Below are 18,925 nucleotides of genomic sequence, written 5' to 3' on the forward strand. Positions count from 1 at the left end.
TTGGATCTCTGTAACTGCCCGTTTCGCCACAAGGTGGCAGCAAATCATTCGGAATCGAACGTCACACAATTTTTAACAACCAGACTTCCCATTGTTGACAACACTAAATTGGCCCTAGTGTGTGAATGTGAGTGTGAATGTTGTATGTCTATCTGTGTTGGCCCGGCGATGATGTGGCAAATTGTCCAGGGTGTAAAACGACTCCCGCCCGATTGTAGCTGAGATAGGCAGATAAGGCTTAAGCGGTAGGAAATGGATGGATGGATGTTGGATCTCCTTAACTGCCCGTTTCGCCACCAGCTGGCGGCAAATCATTCGGAATTGAACGCGACACAATTCTTAACATCCAGACTTCCCATTGTTGAGTTGTGGTTGGACAACGCATTGTTTCAATCAGCACCCTCCAGTTATTGCGTACTAACGAGTTTAAACGCTGTGTTTGTGGAAAAGGCGGCCGTTGCCTGAATGGGCACAATGGCGGCGGTGTGGCGCATGCGCACATCGACCACTCGAAGCTAACGGTGGGTTAGCATTAGCTGCTTACAGTACAGCCCACTCCTCCCTGCTGATGTCGCTCACTTCAAACCTCATGTTTTCATCACCTTTGGTTGTAAAGCCAACTAGAGCAAAGAAGTGAGTGGAGAGACAGCAAGTGCACTTACTGGTAGGTGTCTTTTCAACCTATTTGCAAGTCATAGAATAGAAGTGGTTTCCAATGTTGAAACCACACGCGAGCTACTAACAAGAAACTCACGCTAAAGCTTTTTTAATGTTTGACCAAAACGGGTTTATATAAAGATGGACATGTTATTAACGTGTACTAAACCGAATATTGACGCTGGCTTCTAAATTATGATATTGGCTTGTGAAAAGATGATTTTGACGGCAGTTGACTTCAATCCGCCAAAGAACTAGCTAGGCGGCTAGCCGCATATAGTTTACTCACGCCCGTTACTATTGATTCGCGCTATAATACACAAACACTCAATTAAATCGGTTGTTTTAATACATCACGACGGACGATTTAGCATCAATGTTGTTCGTACTTTTGTCAATATAACCTGTTAAATCGCCTGGGAAACGATCTAACCTGCTAGTTAGCAGCCTCACGCCAGCTTCGTAATCTTCGCGTTCGTTTGGGAACAAACATGGTTTTAGGGTCAATTATGACATACGCAAGGAGTAAAATAAACAGTAGTAATGTCTAATTTACATTGTATTATCTTTACACCTGTGGCGCTGCGGTATCTGACATGTTAACATTACCTACGTCGTACAGTCAACGCGTCACTCGGCCCCTCCCCCCTCTGACTGTCTAACCTTATCCTTGTCCACACACAACGATGCCCCCCTCTATCCGCCGGCACAACGCCACAGAGTACGCATGCGCGTAAAATGCGCACGTCATAGTCACCTCCAGGATTGCTTTGTGTGCAAGTCCTTTAAAGCAGTGGTCCCCAACCACCGGGCCGTGGCCCGATTGGTACCGGGCTGCAGAAGAATTCTTTATTCATTTTTATATAAAAAAAAATATATATATATATTTTTTTATTATATATATTTTTTTTATTAAATCGACATAAAAAACACAATATACACTTACAATTAGTGCACCAACCACGAAAAACTCCCTTTTTCATGACAAAAAAAAAAAATCATGCAATAAAATTGACAAAATTATACCATATCACGTAATCAAATTAAGAAAAGTCATAAAATGCCCTTTCATGGACACATACTTAATATACAATACAACCACATCTAATTTACATCATCACACAAAGAAAACCCATGCTCTTGTTCCCATCCGTCATCATTTGTAAAAACAACCATGATTTTAACAGGCACACCTCACAATCTACCACAAAAATGCTGTCATGGATGAATATAATATACATTAAGTTGATCTGCCATATATAGTGCCCACCTTAGTGACCATGTGAGCAGCTTTGATTGCTCCAAAGCCACTTTTAAACTTCAATTGTAAATGAAGAGTAATCTTTATAAGACATGTAAACAATGTGTTCAAGAACATTTTACACCTATCAATCCAGAGATCTAGATAACTGGTTAGGACACTCTTCACTCTTTTACCTTCATTTTCCAGTCATTTTTGGTGACTTTATATACTCAGGACCTAGACGTTGAGTAATACATGGCGGACAATAACTGATGGTCTGCTTTGCCAGTCCTAATGCATTCGCCGTTTTCCGTAGTTTTCCCTCAACGGCAAAGCACACGCTACCTTTTTTATCACATCCGCGGGAGCCTGCATTCTCGTTGTCTCTCCTTCGACAATGACAAAGTTTTTCACTAAGTAGAATCACAGCTGACCTAAACTTTGGAAAGTTCTCTTGCCGTCTGAGAAGTGTTGCATCCCAAATAGCTGCAATTGCTTTCACTTAAGGTATTATCTGTGATTTCCACAAGCGTCTGTACATGTAGAAGGAGAAACACGGGCATGTCTGGATGACTCGCCTCCATATTTCGAGTGGTTAGCTCTGAGTTACGAAACCGATTTAATATGAAGCTGGCTGTGGCGCGTTATTTCTGACGTTACTTCCTATGTGTCTTTCTGGTGTCACTTCCTCTCCGAACTCAGTTTTTAAACGATCAATGAGTCCATACAAAGGTAAGAGCCGGAGATCCAAGTAACATACGTCGCACTTACTCGTGTAAAAAATTGTCCGAGGAAGGGGACTTGAAACAATGGCTTAGTGTGGCTGAAATGGGGCTTAAGCTAAATAATTATTCATTTAAGGGGTTATCCGACTTAGAGTAGTGTAGACATAGCCTAAAATCTTCAAAGTTAAAGTCCCTATACGCCAAATTATTCATGATATTGAAGTAAAGCAGCAATTTAAATTTAAGAAACATTCATGCATTCTAACACTTTTTTTTCCCAGGCGGAGGCAAAATGCTGAATGCCACGAATGGCGACCCAGGCCATGTTGCTGTCAATTATGTGGAGGAGTACTTCGACCTGATGGAGTCGCTACCCTTAGATATGCAGAGAAGCGTGTCCCTCATGAAGGAAATCGATGCCAAGTATCAAGGTAAAAAAGACACATGGAATAATGGCAGGGTATTTAATGTGCCATCTTAATTTGACATAATGTCATCATATTGTACTTAGCAGCCAGAAGAGACACCTTGATCATAATGTTGTATATTACAGGTTACGCTTTCAGTTAAGTCAACCCAATGTTGAATAAACGGGTGTTTTAAATCAGTGTTTTTCAACCACCAGCAGAATTCATTAAAAAATGAAACTCAGTTGACAGTTAAAAGTCGTTGTTGGATATTACTTTAAACCATAACCAACCATGCATCAATGTATCTCTATTGTCTACAGTCACAACCTGTCACATCACGCCGTGACTTATTTTGAGTTTTTTGCTGTTTTCCTGTGTGTAGTGTTTTAGTTCTTGTCTTGCGCTCCTATTTTGGTGATTTTTCTCTTTTTTTGTTATTTTCCTGTAGCAGTTTCATGTCATCCTTTGAGCGATATTTCCCGCATCTACTTTGTTTTAGCAATCAATAATACTTCAGTTGTTTTTATCGTTCTTTGTGGGGACATTGTTGATTGTCATGTCATGTTCATGATGGCGTCCACATGTACATTGTGGACGCCATCTTAGCTCCACAGTAAGTCTTTGATGTCGTCCAGCATTCTGTTTTTTACTTTGTCGCCAGTTGAGTTTCAGTTTCGTTCTCCATAGCCTTCCCTAAGCTTCAATGCCTTTTCTTAGGGGCACTCACCTTTTGTTTATTTTTGGTTAAAGCATTAGGGACCTTTTTACCTGCATGGTGCATCCCGCTGTTTCCCACATCTACAAAGCAATTAGCTACCGGCTGCCACCTACTGATATGAAAGAGTATTTCACGGTGACTCTGCCGAGCTCTAGACAGCACCGACACTCAACAACAACACATCATTTGCAGACTATAATTATTGGTTTGCAAAAAATATTTTTAACGCAAATAGGTGAAATTAGATAATCTCCCACGGCACACCAAACTGTATCTAACTTCAAGCTCCCCTTGATTAACAGTAGAAGCATGACCGTAATCTAAAGCAGAGGTTCTTAACCTTTTATGACTTGGGGACGGGGGCCACTCAAATATTAACTCTCAATTAGTAATCTTACTCTTGAGTTTAATCGTATTCAATATGTACTTACATTTTCTAAAGTTGTCAAATGAAATGAAAGCATATGATAATCACAAAGATTATTTATTTATTTAACACATAAGTCTTATGTTTAGGTCAAGCGGATTAGAAAAATAAGTACTAAACAAACACAGCTTAAAGGGTACTCATAAATAACTGACAAAAAATGAATATCCATACAAGTAAGTTGTGCAAAAAAAAAAAAAGAGTACTTAACAAAAATACTGCATAAAGGGGACTCATAAATAACTGACAAAAAATGAATTTCCATACAAGTATGTTGTGCTAAAAAAAAAATGCCATTACTGCCACAAGTGGTGTAAAAGTAACAGAGCACCACTGCAACCCGTACGGACCAAAGCTGACAAAAATGTTTTGGTAACGGCCCACGGCCTTATGGTTAAAAAACACTGATCTGAAGTGTACTATTTGACGGATTACTGGGTCTGACTGCTACTACTTTATGCTAATTTACTTCTAGTCGATAGACCTTTCAAATAATACCACGCACATAAATATACAAAAAATATGGTGATTATTTTGAACACAGTGGAAACTCAAGATCACATTCTGTGAAAATATTTATTTAAATTATAAATGTTCTATGTAGTTCAAAACGCTAACATTGGGACTTTTTATTTTGTGAACAAACTGGAATAGGTATCATAAGTTTAATCATTTTATAAATTACAATAATTACGTTAAATGTAATGAAAAAATAAGCTAATAAAATATATATTATACAGTTGCATGCATATTTTTATTTTGTAACAAACATATTGTAGAATTATTTTTATTAAAATAAACAAATATAGTCAACACACTAGAATGTTTATTTGTGTATTAAAAAGAGTAATTTATTCAAATGTGTATAGTCAAATATATTTTAACAAAGTAGTTTTAATAAGATTATTTAAATTAAATACATATTGAAGAATCAAGTTGAAACTGTTTATTATATTCAAATTAGTTTAACAATGTATGTTGAGGAAAAATATATAAAATCACGACTATTGTGGGAAATCTTTTTTTTTTTAATTATGCAAACAAATACTTGAAAATATTTAAAAGCCATAATAAAATAATGTCATATCTCACAATAACCGTAAAAAATGCAATGGGTTCTCAGTGCTCCTGCTGATGAATGCTTGGAGATGAAAACATGACCTTATTAGAAAGGTAACCAGCCATCATTGGTAGTGTAATAACTAGTAAAAATTTCTTCTGTCAATCAGACGTTCTCAAGGAGCTCGATGATGCTTACGAACGCTATCGCAAGGAGTCCGACTCACCCCAGAGACGTAAACTTCAGATGTCCATCCTGAGGGCGCTGATCCGCTGTCAGGAGCTTGGAGACGAGAAGATTCAAATCGCTGGACAAATGGTTAGAAATAAATAGAAATATCATTAAAGTAGTTCATGGGTTGAAAAAGCTGCAGTACCTTTTCTGACAAGCGACCGTTTCAGGTGGAGTTGACGGAGAATCGAACACGACCGATGGACTCGCACTCGGAACTCCTCTCGTCCTCCCAAAACGTCCCAGAGAGCCATGTCCCCGCAGCGCCGTCCATGGTCACCGCCGCCGCCTCCATGATGTCGTCGTCCTCGTCGTCGTCTTCTGCCATCACCCCGAACAAAACAGGCCACCACGACAAGAAGCGCGACGAGGTCACGCCGGGCTCGGTCGGAGGCGGCAGCGGTGGAGACAAATCCAGTGGAAAGCGATCCAGGCGGCAGAAAAACGGCGACGGCAGGGAAAGTTACAGCGGCATGGACCCCACCGAAGACGTCGCCGTTGGGGCGTCCCGAGAGAAGCGGGCCAAGACGTCGTCCAAGAAGAAGAAGAGGTCAAAGGGGAAGCCGGAGAGAGAAGTGTCTCCCCCCGACCTGCCCATCGACCCCGACGAGCCTACATACTGCTTGTGCGAGCAGGTGTCCTACGGCGAGATGATCGGCTGCGACAACGACGAGTGTCCCATCGAGTGGTTCCACTTCTCCTGCGTGGGACTGCACCACAAGCCCAAAGGCAAGTGGTACTGCCCCAAGTGCCGAGGCGAGAACGAAAAGACCATGGACAAGGCCTTGGAGAGGGCCAAGAAGGACCGGGCGTACAACAGGTAGCCTCGCCAACACTCGGGACCTTTCTAGTATTACTTTGACTGTTGGCCTTTTTCGTCTGTGTAGTCGTGTAAATAGATATTTTTCTAAGACGGTCAGGACTTGTTCTAAACTTGTGTTTCCACATGCATGCAGCAGCTCACATTCGACTGTACGTGTCCTGTTAATAAATAAATCATCCTTCAACAAACTTGTTTTTGTTAACCCTTAACAGACCCAAGGGAAATTGAGGCAATTGACTTTTTTCTCCATTGAATGAAAATGTGTGATTTGCTACAGGATATTTTATTTTTAGAACAATTGCCTGTCCTTAAAGGCTCCTTATCCAAACAGCAAAGAACAATTAGATGACAATTCCATTTCGTCTACTGACCTTTTCTTTTTACATGTGTCCACTAGGTGGTGCTAATATACAGTTTTCTGCAAGAGTGCATTGTTGCCTTAATAATTAGAAGTGTGCGAAGGTTTTAAATACTGGTGTGTGAGGTAAAAAGTGTTTTCAGTTGAGCTTCACAAAAAAAAACTGCCATGGCTTTTAAAAGGTTAAACATTCAACTCAAAAAATATAATATTCGATACACATTTCAGGCTGTGGTTTTAAAAGATTTGAGTTTTTTAAAATGTAAAATAATATTGATGCAGTATTTTCACAGCATCTTTAAAAACGCTAACATTTTATTGTCACGATGGTCAAAGATGTGAGTTAATTTGAAGAACTTCCAGCCAGAGGGCCAATTATGGCCTGGAGCTCATTTCTATTAGCCTGTGGCAAATGTAAACACCTGCAACTGCATCAGAACACTATGAATGATTGAAGCTACATATCAAACAAAAAAGTACTCCGGCGTCAATGAAATTGAAAAATGTATTGGTCTCTATCAGAAGTGCCCTAACTTTTTGTCTCCAGTTAAACAGCAATTTTAAGCCTACAGCAGCACAGTGAGGAATCAAGCCCCTTATCATCATACATACAGCAAACAATTTTAAGTACCGTATTTTTCGGACTATAAATCACGTTTTTTTTTGTAGTTGAGACTTGGCCAAACTATTTAAGAAAAAAAAAATTGGGGGGGGGGGTTTGGTCTCACTGGACTGTGGAGAAGACTGCGACTTATAGTCCGAAAATACGGTATTCACACCCATTTGAATCTTTTGCGCTATCTTTTTGCAGCCATTTGCTAAAATGTTTTATTTCTCATTTATGTACACCCAGCACCCCATTTTGACAGAAAAAACAGCATTTTTTTCCCTCCAAATTGAATCAATGAAAATGGTCAGAGGTTTTGAGCTGAAGAACAATTTTGAGCTAGTACAGCTACAAGTCTTGGGAAGGATGCAAGAGTTTTTTCACACCTGGATTTTGAAAACCTCTGACATTCTTTCTTGCAGATCCTCTCCAGTTCTGTCAGGTTGGATGGTGAATGTTTCCATCTATCCATCCATTTTCTACCGCTTGTCCCTTTCGGGGTCGCTGGAGCCTATCTCAGCTGCATTCGGGCAGAAGACGGGGTACACCATGGACAAGTCGCCACCTCATCCCAGGGCCATAGTGAATGTTGGTGGACAGCCAGTCAGGTCTCTCCAGAGATGCTCAATTGGGTTTAGGTCAGGTCTCTGACTGGATGAGTCAAGAATAGTCAGAGAGTTGTTCCGAGGCCACTCTGTTATTTCATTTGTGTACTTAAGGTCATTGTCTTGTTGTAAGGTGAACCTTTGGCCAAGTCTGAGGTCTTAAGCACTCTGGAAGAAGTTTTCTTCCTGGATATCTCTGTACTTGGCCGCATTCATCTTTCCTTCAATTGCTCCCCCACAGCATGATGCTGCCACCACCATGTTTCACTGTTGGCATTGTATTGGGCAGGTGATGAGCAGTGCCTGGTTTTCTTCACACATACCGTTTAGAATTAACACCAAAAAGTTAAATTTTAGTCTCATCAGACCAGATAATCTTATTTCTCACAGTCAGGGAGTCTTTCATGTGTTTTTTTTGGCAAATTCAATGCAGACGTTCTTATCTCTTGCACTGAGAAGAGGCTTCTGTCGGACCAATCTGCCATAGGGGACGGCGTGGTAGAGTGGCTGTGCCAGCTATCTGAGGGTTACTGGTTCAATCCCCACCTTCTACCATCCTAGTCACGTCCGTTGTGTCCTTGGCCAAGACACTTCACCCTTGCTCCTGATGGGTCCTGGTGAGTGCCTTGCATGGCAGCTCCCACCATCAGTGTGTGAATGTGTGTGTAAATGAGCGATTGTGGACATACTGTCAAAGCGTTTTGGGCTCCCTAAAAGGGGTAGAAAAGCGCTACACAAGTACAACCCATTTACTATAAAACCCCTACTGGTGGAGGGCTGCAGTCATAGTAGACTTTGTGGAATTTTCTCCCATCTCCTGCGCTCAGCCACACTGATCTTTGGGCTCTTCTCCCACGATTGCTCAGTTTGGCCGGACGGCCAGGTCGAGGAAGGGTTGTGGTTGTCCCAAACATTTTACATTTAAGGACCATGAAGGCTACTGTGTTTTTAGGAACCTTGAGTGCTGCAGAAATTCTTCATTAACCTTGCCCAGATCTATGCCTTGCCAGAATTCTGTCTCTGAGCTCCTTGGGCAGATCCTTCCGACCTTATGATTCTCATTTGCATTGACATACACTGTGAGCTGAAAAGTCTTATATAGACAGGTGTGTGCCTTTCCTAATCAAGTGGACTCAGTTTGATTGAACACAGCTGGAGTCTAATGAAGGAGCAGAACTATCTCAAGGAGGGTCAGAAGAAATGGACAGCATGTGAGTTAAATATGTGTCACAGCATATGACCGTGTGATATTTCAGGGTTGTTGTTTTTTTTTAAAAAAATCAATATTTCTGTTTTTTTCTGTCAAGATGGGATGCTGAAAGTAAATAAATGAGAAATAAAATTAATTTATTTGATTTTAGCTAACGGCTCGGTTGGTAAAGCGGCCGTGCCAGCAAGTTGAGGGTTCCAGGTTCGATCTCCGCCTCCGCCATCCTAGTCACTGCTGTTGTGTCATTGGGCAAGATACTTTACCCACCTGCTCCCAGTGCCACTCACACTGGTTTAAATGATAAGTTCAGGTAAAAGTACCGCTGATAGTCACACACACACACACACACACACACACACACACAAGGTGTGGTGAAATTGGCTCTCTGTATTTGACCCATCCCCTTGTTCATCCCCTGGGGAGGTGAAGGGAACAGTGAGCAGTTGCGGTTGCCACGCCCGGGAATAATTTTGGTGATTCACCCCTCAATTCCAACCCACACTCAACCACCATAAACTACTATACCCTATCTGACACCTCTAAATGGTTGTTAAAATGTTACGTAACAACACAGGATTGTTTGAGGCTAAATTTAGGCTTTTCAACGTGACATTAGAGTATCCTTCTATTTTAACTAGCAGTATAACATGTATAAATGTGCCTACACTGTATTTCCTTCTCTTTTTTTTTTATTTACATGTGCTGAAAATAATGACATGGGAGACAGCCAGTGCAAAATCTGTACATATATATTCAGATGCAGGTTTCTTATATACACAAGTATCTTAAGAAAGGAGGTATGGATGTCCAACAGGTCGCGCATGCAAAAAACCCCATCGAAAAATATGGTGTAACAATTTTTAGAGTCCATAATGCTCAGGAGGGGAGGGGGTGAGGGTGACATCATCTGTGAAGCACCCAGGACATTAAGCATGATAAAGTAAAGCTGGATCCCACAAATAAGGCAAGAATCAAAATATAAGATATAAAAACAAATTCCCTCTTGGCAGGCAGATCTATGAAGGGAAGTGAAAGGTAAAGTGCATAAAAATCTTAAAAACAAAAAAAGTAAGGAGATTAAAGAGGCTGACTTTTTGAGTGCGCGCACACACACACACACACACACACACGTACACACACCGCTTTGGCTGGGTGAGGTCAGCCAGGTCAACTGTCTCGCCAACTTCGTTCTACGATGGCGGAAACTCTCTTCTCGTACTCGCGCTTGTTTTCCTGGTAAAGCTGTGCGGCCTGGCTGTTGGCTGGACTGTTGGGGTTTGGCTCGTCCAGCAAAGACTGGAAAGGAAGAAAGAAAATGATCTTTTTACTTGAAGACAGAGCAGATATTTAACTCATAATTGATTTATTTACCTGGATGGAGGTAAGAATAGAAGACACATCATAAGTAGGACTCCAACGGTTCTGCAGGATGTCCAAACAAATACTACCATCTGCATAAACTGTGCACAATGAAAAAAATACTTTTACATCCACATCAAAAAGAAAACAGTGCATCAAAAGCATGATGTTGTTCATGTTGAATCTGTTAATGTTAAAACAAAATATGAAGAGAAAAAAAGTCGATATGGGTGCCTCATTTGGGTGCTGATTTAATTTTAGTGGCACTGAAATGAGGTCTAATTATATCCGAGTCGACTGTTGTGATGGTGTTACGTTCGATGTAATTTTTCTACCTGCACAAACGAGGGTGAGCATCATCATGTTAACCAGTGCTTAAAGTTATTATAGCACAGGTAACTATAAGCAACTTAATTTTGCTTGATTAAAACACACAGGATTAAGTAGCAAACGCACTTCGAACGCTAGTCTAACATCGCTACAATTGTGTATCGATGATCAAATTCTGCTCAAATTCCTCAGTTTTTTAAGTCCAGCTGGTTTTGCACTGATAATTATTATTAATTATTAACTGGTTGTAGATTTACTAACTTAATTGTTTCATGTGTATTATTGAAGCATTTAAATTACGATTCTGTTCAACTTACATGTAACAACATCCAGTAAAAATAAAGTATTGTTTTTGAACAAAATGTTTATATTTTCATTTTTAATACTGGTCCAGGAATTGTTTAGCACTGAAGCCCTTAGAAAAGTATCAATTTGGTACTGTATCAGATAATATCAAAATAAGACCCAACCCTCCTTTATTCTGGTAAAACTAGCACTAGTGTTTTATCGTGATACCTTTTTATTCTTGTAAAAGTACATTTGTCTCAGACAAGGTCTGAAAAAATTGTGAAATGAAACGTTTTTTCTATCCTTACAATATTAAAACTTTTGTGCAATTTTTTCTGATAATATACATCATCTTTGTGTGATAATGGCCTTTTTCTCCCTCATAATATCCCACTTTTGTTTGTAATATTAGGGCTGCAGCTATCAAATATTTAAGTAGTCAACTAATCTTTTAATTAGTTTGATTAAACGGACAAAACAGAAAATAGTTAAAACAATGTTATTCCTTTCTAATAAATGTACATAAAAAACATTTATATAGCATTTTTAATATGTGTGCAGGAATAAATATTTTGAAAAGTCCGCTATTTGCCACCACACAGATCACGGCCACAACACACCGCCGATCTCATGTGCGCTCTATTGCGGCATAGCTCGGTTGGTAGAGTGGCCGTGCCAGCAACTTGAGAGTTGCAGGTTCGATTCCCGCTTGTGCCATCCTAGTTACTGCCGTTGTGTCCTTGGGCAAGACACTTTACCCACCTGCTCCCAGTGCCACCCACACTGCTTTAAATGTAACTTAGATATTGGGTTTCACTATGTAAAGCGCTTTGAGTCACTTGAGAAAAGCGCTATATAAATATAATTCACACTAATTCACAATGTGCAGAAACAGTGTCCACAGATTTAAAATTCCGGGTATCTCATTCAGTGTGGATTTGATCAGTTTTATTAGTTACACTAAAATGATTAATCTAAGTAACAGAAAATAAAGCAAAACTTTTTTTTCTCAATTATTTAATTTAATTGTTGCAGGCCTAAATATTACAACTATATATTAAAACTAAAATGTATTATTATATTTTAACATTGTTCTCTTAGTTATGACTTTTTCTTCCAGTATTATGATCTAATACTTGTGGAATACTAAGATTGCATTTTTTAGGGTGATATTACTACAAAATTATCATACAGTTGTCACTGTTTGTATTATTAGTACATTTTTCACAAAATCTTAATTTTTATCACAATATCATGACTTTATTCTTTTAGAATGACCCTTTTCTGTGATATTACTACTTGATCCCCATACAGTCATTTGATTATTGCTTCTTATAAAATGACAAACTTTCTTGCAATATTTCAACTTCATTCTCTTTACTTTAGGACATTTTGAGCGACCCTTTGAACACATGTGAGCGATACAGACAAGAGCGAGAGTCCTACCATTAGGATGAAACATCTTTGACACAAATCGTACTGTTGGAGGCTTGTTGGGGTATTCTTCGGTGAACTCTACAATGAGTTTAAAAGTACCTGTGAGCAAAACAGAACAATAATTACTTGTCTTTTAATGAATAGTCAATCACAGAGCTTCACAGAGTGGTATGGGAAGCTGCTCATTAAACAACACATTGGAAGGGTCAGAATGTTGCTGCAGCGTCTGAATTAAAGCCAATAAAACTAAAGACATGTTTCTGTTATTGGGTTGATATATGAAAATATTAGTTTCTCTTCTCACTACGTGCAGAGAATCCACAGCGAGACAGAAAGACGGCGTAAACACACTTGGTAGTTGATATTGTTACCTGATTGACTGTTATAGCCTGTCACTCTTATTGCTCAGTGACACTTCTCGTTTTCTGTTAAAAACATAAATACGTATCAAATGTTTTATAGAACCATTTTAAATGTTGATATCTTTTATGTGCCTATTGAGATATATATTGATCAATAAAAAGAAACCGGAAGTTATGAAGGTAGGTTCATGCAAAGGCAGTCCCGCTCTGGTAACATAGCTGATTGATTGATTGAGACTTTTATTAGTAGATTGCACAGTACAGTACATATTCCGTACAATTGAACACTAAATGGTAACACCCGAATAAGTTTTTCAACTTAAACAGGAAGTAGTCACTGAGAAATGGAAGGGACACACTAACAACCACTCACGAAACAGTATCAACTATCAAATGTTTGATTGCGCCATCTTTCTGTTGATTCACTGCAAGGAGTGAGAAGAGAAAGTAAAAATGAGTGCTGCAAAACGAAAAGTAACCTCGACAGTATGGCAGTTTTTTGGATCTTTTCACACGGACCGTAGTCCTTAAGTTTATATTTTTAACACTCGTCTGTTCCCTATTCGGGTATAAGGAAAACAACAGGTAGGAAGTAAAGTGGAAGACTGTATGAATACAATACTAATTTTTAAGTCATGACATTAAAAATGTAGTATTTTAAATGGAGTATAATGAGTGCAACAGAGGAACATCGATCTGTTGACTCAATTGTTAGCTATTTATTTACGACTTTCAATGCATAAAAAAAGCAAAGCATATCTGTTCTTGTCTTACATAAGGCTTGTGAGTGATAAACACCACATCGCTTTCCAATTTTAGTGTATTTCTATTATGACTGATCTGATAACATGGTCAGAGTGCAGAATCCTTACTACTGTGATATCTATCGCCGAAGATATTCATCCATCCATCCATTTTCTACCAATTGTCCCTTTTGGGGTCACGGGAGGTGCTGGAGCCTATCTCAGCTGCATTCGGGTGGAAGGCGGTGTACACCCTGGACAAATAACCACGTCATCACAAGGCCAACACAGATAGACGGACAACATTCACACTCACATTCAAACACCAGGGCCAATTTAGTGTTGCCAATCAAACTATCCGCAGGTGCATGTCTTTGGAGGTAGAGAACATGCAAACTCCACACAGAAAGATCCCAAGCCCGGGATTGAGCTCAGGACTACCCAGGACCTTCGTATTGTGAGGCACATGCAGTAACCCCTGCTCCACCATATTTAATGCGGAATATTCAAAATGGCTGACTGAATTTGTGTACATTTTGTGATGTTTAAACGGTATTTCCACATACTTTGCATATTGCAAACACAATTGGATATGATGCAATGGATACAACAAAACACACGTAAGCATATAAAGTCAACTTGTTTTTCCACTCAACTAGTACTTTGAGTGTTCAATTTTAGAATTTCCTTTACACTGATTGTTCGAGTCTTTTTCATGGTCGTGTTGATATTTATTTTCCTTTTGGCTTTGATAGCGGAGGGCATAATAATCAGAGGAAGTTTACATCTTAAATAAATATTTTTTACATTTAATATTTTTTTTCTGGTCCCTATTTTCCATTGGTCATAAAACATATCCATAACGACCATATCAACTGGTATAAAAAAAACCTATGTTGTGATACATTTTTCAACCACATCGCCCATCGCTAGCCCAACAGTGTCATTATCATAAGACAAAGAAATAAAATACCTACCATCTTCAAACGGAGTTCCTTCAGGGCTGAGACAAAAAGATGTCATGTTAGTGTGCTGACATTGTCATTATTTGATTTGAAATTGCAGATTATGGCTTACCCAAAAATAACTGCGTTCCACACCATAATGTTGTTTTCAGATGGGGCACCACTCACACCAGCTGGGGGGTCCTCTTGTAGCCTAATGAGAAAAAACTTGCATTGTTAGGATATTTTTTACATATTTGTAGCTTTGTCTTAATAGTTAGTCTTACTCTTAAAATCTGGCTCGTGAGTGGCATATAAGACCTTAACACACACTTTTATGCTCTGGTTTTAAACACTACGTAAATTGTGTGGTCCTCTGTGTTTTTAAGTTTTTATTTCTATTTATTGTTTTAATTGGTTTTACCTTTCAAAATCGTTTTTAATCATATTTATTATTATATTGGTTTAAAATGTATTTATTTTGTTTTTATTTAGTCATTGTTGGAGCTAAGGATGGTATTTGAATCTTGTTTTTGTTATTTTTGTGCAGCACTTTGGAAACATTTTTGTTGTTTAGACTTGCTATATAAATAAAGTGGATTGGATTGAAATTTTTGGGGTAAATGTAAGAGACATAGTTAATACATATTAAGTTTATAATGGGTTTATTCTCTGGCTTTTAACACTATGTGAGTTGTGTGGTCCTCTGTGTTTTAATGTTTATTTCTATTTATTGTTTTAATTGGTTTTACCCCTTTAAAATCGTTTTTAATTATATTTATTTTATATTGGTTTGTTTTTTATTTATTTTGTTGTATTCAGTCATTATTGGAGCTAAGGATAGTATTTGAATCTTGATTTTAATATTTTTATGCAGCACTTTGGAAACATTTTTGCTGTTTAAATGTACTATATAAATAAAGTGGAGTGGATTGGATTGATATTTTGGAGGTAAATGTAAGAGACAAAGTTAATACATATTAAGTTTATGATGGGTTTATTCTCTGGCTTTTAACAATACGTGAGTTATGTGGTCCTCTGTGTTTTAACATGTTTATTTATATTTATTGTTTTAATTGGTTTTACCCATTTAATATCGTTTTTAATTATATTTATTTTATATTGGTTTGATATTTATGTATTTTGTTTTACTCAGTCATTATTGGAGCTAAGGATAGTATTTGAATATTGATTTTAATATTTTTATGCAGCACTTTGGAAACATTTTTGTTGTTTGAATGTGTTATATAAATAAAGTGGAGTGGATTGGATTGATATTTTAGGAGTAAATTTGACAGACATAGTTAATAATAGGGCTGCGAATCTTTGGGTGTCCCACAATTCGATTCAAAATCAATTCTTGGGGGTCACAATTTGATAATATATCGATTTTTTCGATTCAAAAACGATATTTTTCCGATTCAAAACGATTCTGTATTCATTCAATACATAGGATTTCAGCAGGATCTACCCCAGTCTGCTGACATGCTAGCAGAGTAGATTTAAAAAAAAAAGCTTTTATAATTGTAAAGGACAATGTTTTATCAACTGATTGCAATAATGTAAATTTGTTTTAACTATTAAACGAAAAAAAAATTCGACTTATTTTATCTTTGTGAAAACATTAGACACAGTGTGTTGTCAAGCTTATGAGATGCGATGCAAGTGTAAGCCACTGTGACACTATTGTTCTTTTTTTTTATAAATGTCTAATGATAATGTCAATGAGGGATTTTTAATCACTGCTCTGCTGAAATTATAACTAATATTGGTACTGTTGTTGATAATATTCAATTTTGTTTCACAACTTTTAGTTTGTTCTGTGTCGTGTTTTTGTGTCTCCTCAATTGCTCTGTTTATTGCAGGGTCAGGTTTGGTTTTGGAATTGAATTGCATTGTTATGGCATTGCTGTGTAGTGGTTTTTTGGATTGATAAAAAAATAAAAAAATAAATAAAAAAATAAAAAAATCGATTTAAAAAAAAAAAAAAAAAAGAGAATCGATTCTGAATTGCACAACATATTCGATTTGATTTGTATTCGAATCGATTTTTTTCCCACACTCCTAGTTAAAACATATTACGTTTATGATTTTTTAAAGGTAGAATTAGCCAGTTCCACAGGCAGAATGTTCTATGATGAGCAATGGACACAATGTAGCTTTCATACTTTCTCACCTGTTCACTAACTAAATATTACAGAACGTTTAACAGAAAATGCGTTGATTATAAGGAATTTAAAATAATAATTCCAATTTGAGAATAACTAGTAAGTAGGGCTGCGAATCTTTGGGTGTCCCACGATTCAATTCAATATCGATTCTTGGGGTCACGATACAATTATATATCGATTTTTTTCGATTCAACGCGATTCTCAATTCAAAAACGATATTTTTCCGATTCAAAACGATTCTGTATTCATTCAATACATAGGATTTCAGCAGGATCTACCCCCGTCTGCTGACATGCTAGCAGAGTAGTATATATATTTTTTAAAAAGCTTTTATAATTGTAAAGGACAATGTTTTATCAACTGATTGTAATAATGTAAATTTGTTTTAATTATTAAAGGAACCAAAAATACGACTTATTTTATCTTTGTGAAAACATTGGACACTGTGTTGTCAAGCTTATGAGATGCAAGTGCAAGTCACTGTGACACTATTGTTTTTATTTTTTATAAATGTCTAATGATAATGTCAATGAGGGATTGTTAATCACTGCTATGCTGAATGTATAACTCATATTGAAACTATTGTTAATATTAATTTTTGTTTCACTACTTTTGGTTTGTTCTGTGTCGTGTTTGTGTCTTCTCTCAATTGCTCTGTTTATTGCAGTTCTGAGTGTTGCTGGGTCAGGTTTGGTTTTGGAATTGGATTGCAATGTTATGGTATTGCTGTGTAATGGATTGATATAAAATAAAAATAAAAATCGATTAAAAAAAAAAAAAAGAGAATACATTCTGAATCGCACAACGTTTTCGATTCGATTCGTATTTGAATCAATTTTTCCCCACACCCCTAGTTAACAGATATTACGTTTACGTTTTTTTAAAGGTAGAATTAGGCAGTTCCACAGACAGAATGTTCTATGATGAGCAATGGACACAATGTAGCTTTCATAGTTTCTCACCTGTTCAATAACTAAATATTACAGGACGTTTAACAGAAAATGCGTTGATTATAAGGAATTTAAAATAATAATTCCAATTTGAGAAAAACTAGTAAGACAGTTGCGAGTAATAAGTGCTGGCTACGGAAACTAAGCCGGTAGATAACAAGCTAACAGGTTTGAATAGTAAACGTTGTTTAACTTTAGTAACCTCCACTAAAACCTTTCACTGACACTTCACTACAAATGAAATGTGCATTTTAACGTTAAAAATGGTGGTAATAGTAGCTTTATTTTTGAATAACAGCGAGACGACAGCGATGTTACTAAATAGCACCGAGCTAGCGCTAGCTTGTCCCAGCATTAGCCGAGCAACTCACCGTTTAAAGTCCCTCATGAGTCTCCTTCGGGCCGGGGTGGACATGGTCGGACTTTGTCAATTTACTTCGCAGGATATTTGATGTTTTATTTATGATGTCACTCGTGTTTGTCTAAAAACATTCTAGTTGGCCCAGGGGTGACGTTGTCGTTCTCTGGTTAATCCGGTCTGGTTAGCCCTAGCGCCTTTAAACGGGCCATACCACTTTGAACAAAGGGAGGGGGGTTGTTAAAATAGTAAATGATACACGCTCGATAACAGTCGTGTGATATTGGACCCATCTTTCCTTACGTACTGTTATAATTTTGTATTGTTGTACAATGTATGCCTATTTAATACACAACCATGGATTATTGTATTGAAAGTAGTTTGATCTCCCCCCATGTACAAGTCTAGTGTCATGTGACCAGGCGCGGCCGTGATGACGTAATGTTTGTGCTGAGTTGCCTGATGAAGGAACGCCTGTTCCTGACAGGTGACGAGCCGGCTGCTGACACGTGAGCAATGACCTGGCCCATGAGCTCTAATTTTAAAGATATACTTCGAGCAAAATGTAAAAGCATGAGATATGTGTGTATATATATATATATATATATATATATATATATATATATATATATATATATATATATATATATATATATATATATATATATATATATATATATAGGTGTGGGAAAAAATCACAAGACTACTTCATCTCTACAGATCTGTTTCATGAGGGGTTCCCTCAATCATCAGGAGATTGAGGGAACCCCTCATGAAACAGATCTGTAGAGATGAAGTAGTCTTGTGATTTTTTTCCCACACCTACATATTGCGCTCTACCACGGTATCGAGCACTATTCTCCGGATAATCCAATCAAGACATATATATATATATATATATATATATAT

At 37.7% G+C, this 18,925-nt stretch overlaps 2 protein-coding genes across 2 annotated transcripts; one reads left to right on the top strand and one right to left on the bottom strand.

Moving 5' to 3' along the window:
- Positions 1-501: 501 nt before the first annotated feature.
- ing1 (inhibitor of growth family, member 1) lies at positions 502-6,482 on the top strand. Its single transcript, XM_061879205.1, has 4 exons — positions 502-664; positions 2,907-3,056; positions 5,410-5,558; positions 5,642-6,482. The coding sequence occupies exons 2-4, from the start codon at positions 2,918-2,920 to the stop codon at positions 6,293-6,295; spliced, it is 942 nt and encodes a 313-aa protein (XP_061735189.1). The 5' UTR covers positions 502-664; positions 2,907-2,917; the 3' UTR covers positions 6,296-6,482.
- Positions 6,483-9,805: 3,323 nt separating this feature from the next.
- On the bottom strand, positions 9,806-18,223 carry LOC133537995 (ubiquitin-conjugating enzyme E2 A-like). The gene is made up of 6 exons (XM_061879206.1): positions 18,030-18,223; positions 14,671-14,751; positions 14,571-14,596; positions 12,498-12,587; positions 10,446-10,534; positions 9,806-10,370 (listed from the first exon to the last, which is right to left on the bottom strand). Exons 1-6 carry the CDS (start codon positions 18,071-18,073, stop codon positions 10,242-10,244), a joined length of 459 nt encoding a protein of 152 aa, XP_061735190.1. The 5' UTR covers positions 18,074-18,223; the 3' UTR covers positions 9,806-10,241.
- Positions 18,224-18,925: the final 702 nt, after the last annotated feature.

The sequence above is a fragment of the Nerophis ophidion genome, linkage group LG19 (assembly GCF_033978795.1).
Source record: "Nerophis ophidion isolate RoL-2023_Sa linkage group LG19, RoL_Noph_v1.0, whole genome shotgun sequence".
Classification (NCBI taxonomy): Eukaryota; Metazoa; Chordata; class Actinopteri; order Syngnathiformes; family Syngnathidae; genus Nerophis; species Nerophis ophidion.

Coding starts and splice junctions, on each gene's coding strand:
- LOC133537995 (XM_061879206.1), bottom strand. CDS start 18,073: ATGTCCACCCCGGCCCGAAGGAGACTCATGAGGGACTTTAAACG. Junction 12,588..14,570: donor AGGAACTCCGTTTGAAGATG/GTAGGTATTTTA, acceptor TTTTGCTCACAG/GTACTTTTAAACTCATTGTA. Junction 10,371..10,445: donor CTATTCTTACCTCCATCCAG/GTAAATAAATCA, acceptor CTTCCTTTCCAG/TCTTTGCTGGACGAGCCAAA.
- ing1 (XM_061879205.1), top strand. CDS start 2,918: ATGCTGAATGCCACGAATGGCGACCCAGGCCATGTTGCTGTCAATTAT. Junction 3,057..5,409: donor AATCGATGCCAAGTATCAAG/GTAAAAAAGACA, acceptor TCTGTCAATCAG/ACGTTCTCAAGGAGCTCGAT. Junction 5,559..5,641: donor TTCAAATCGCTGGACAAATG/GTTAGAAATAAA, acceptor CGACCGTTTCAG/GTGGAGTTGACGGAGAATCG.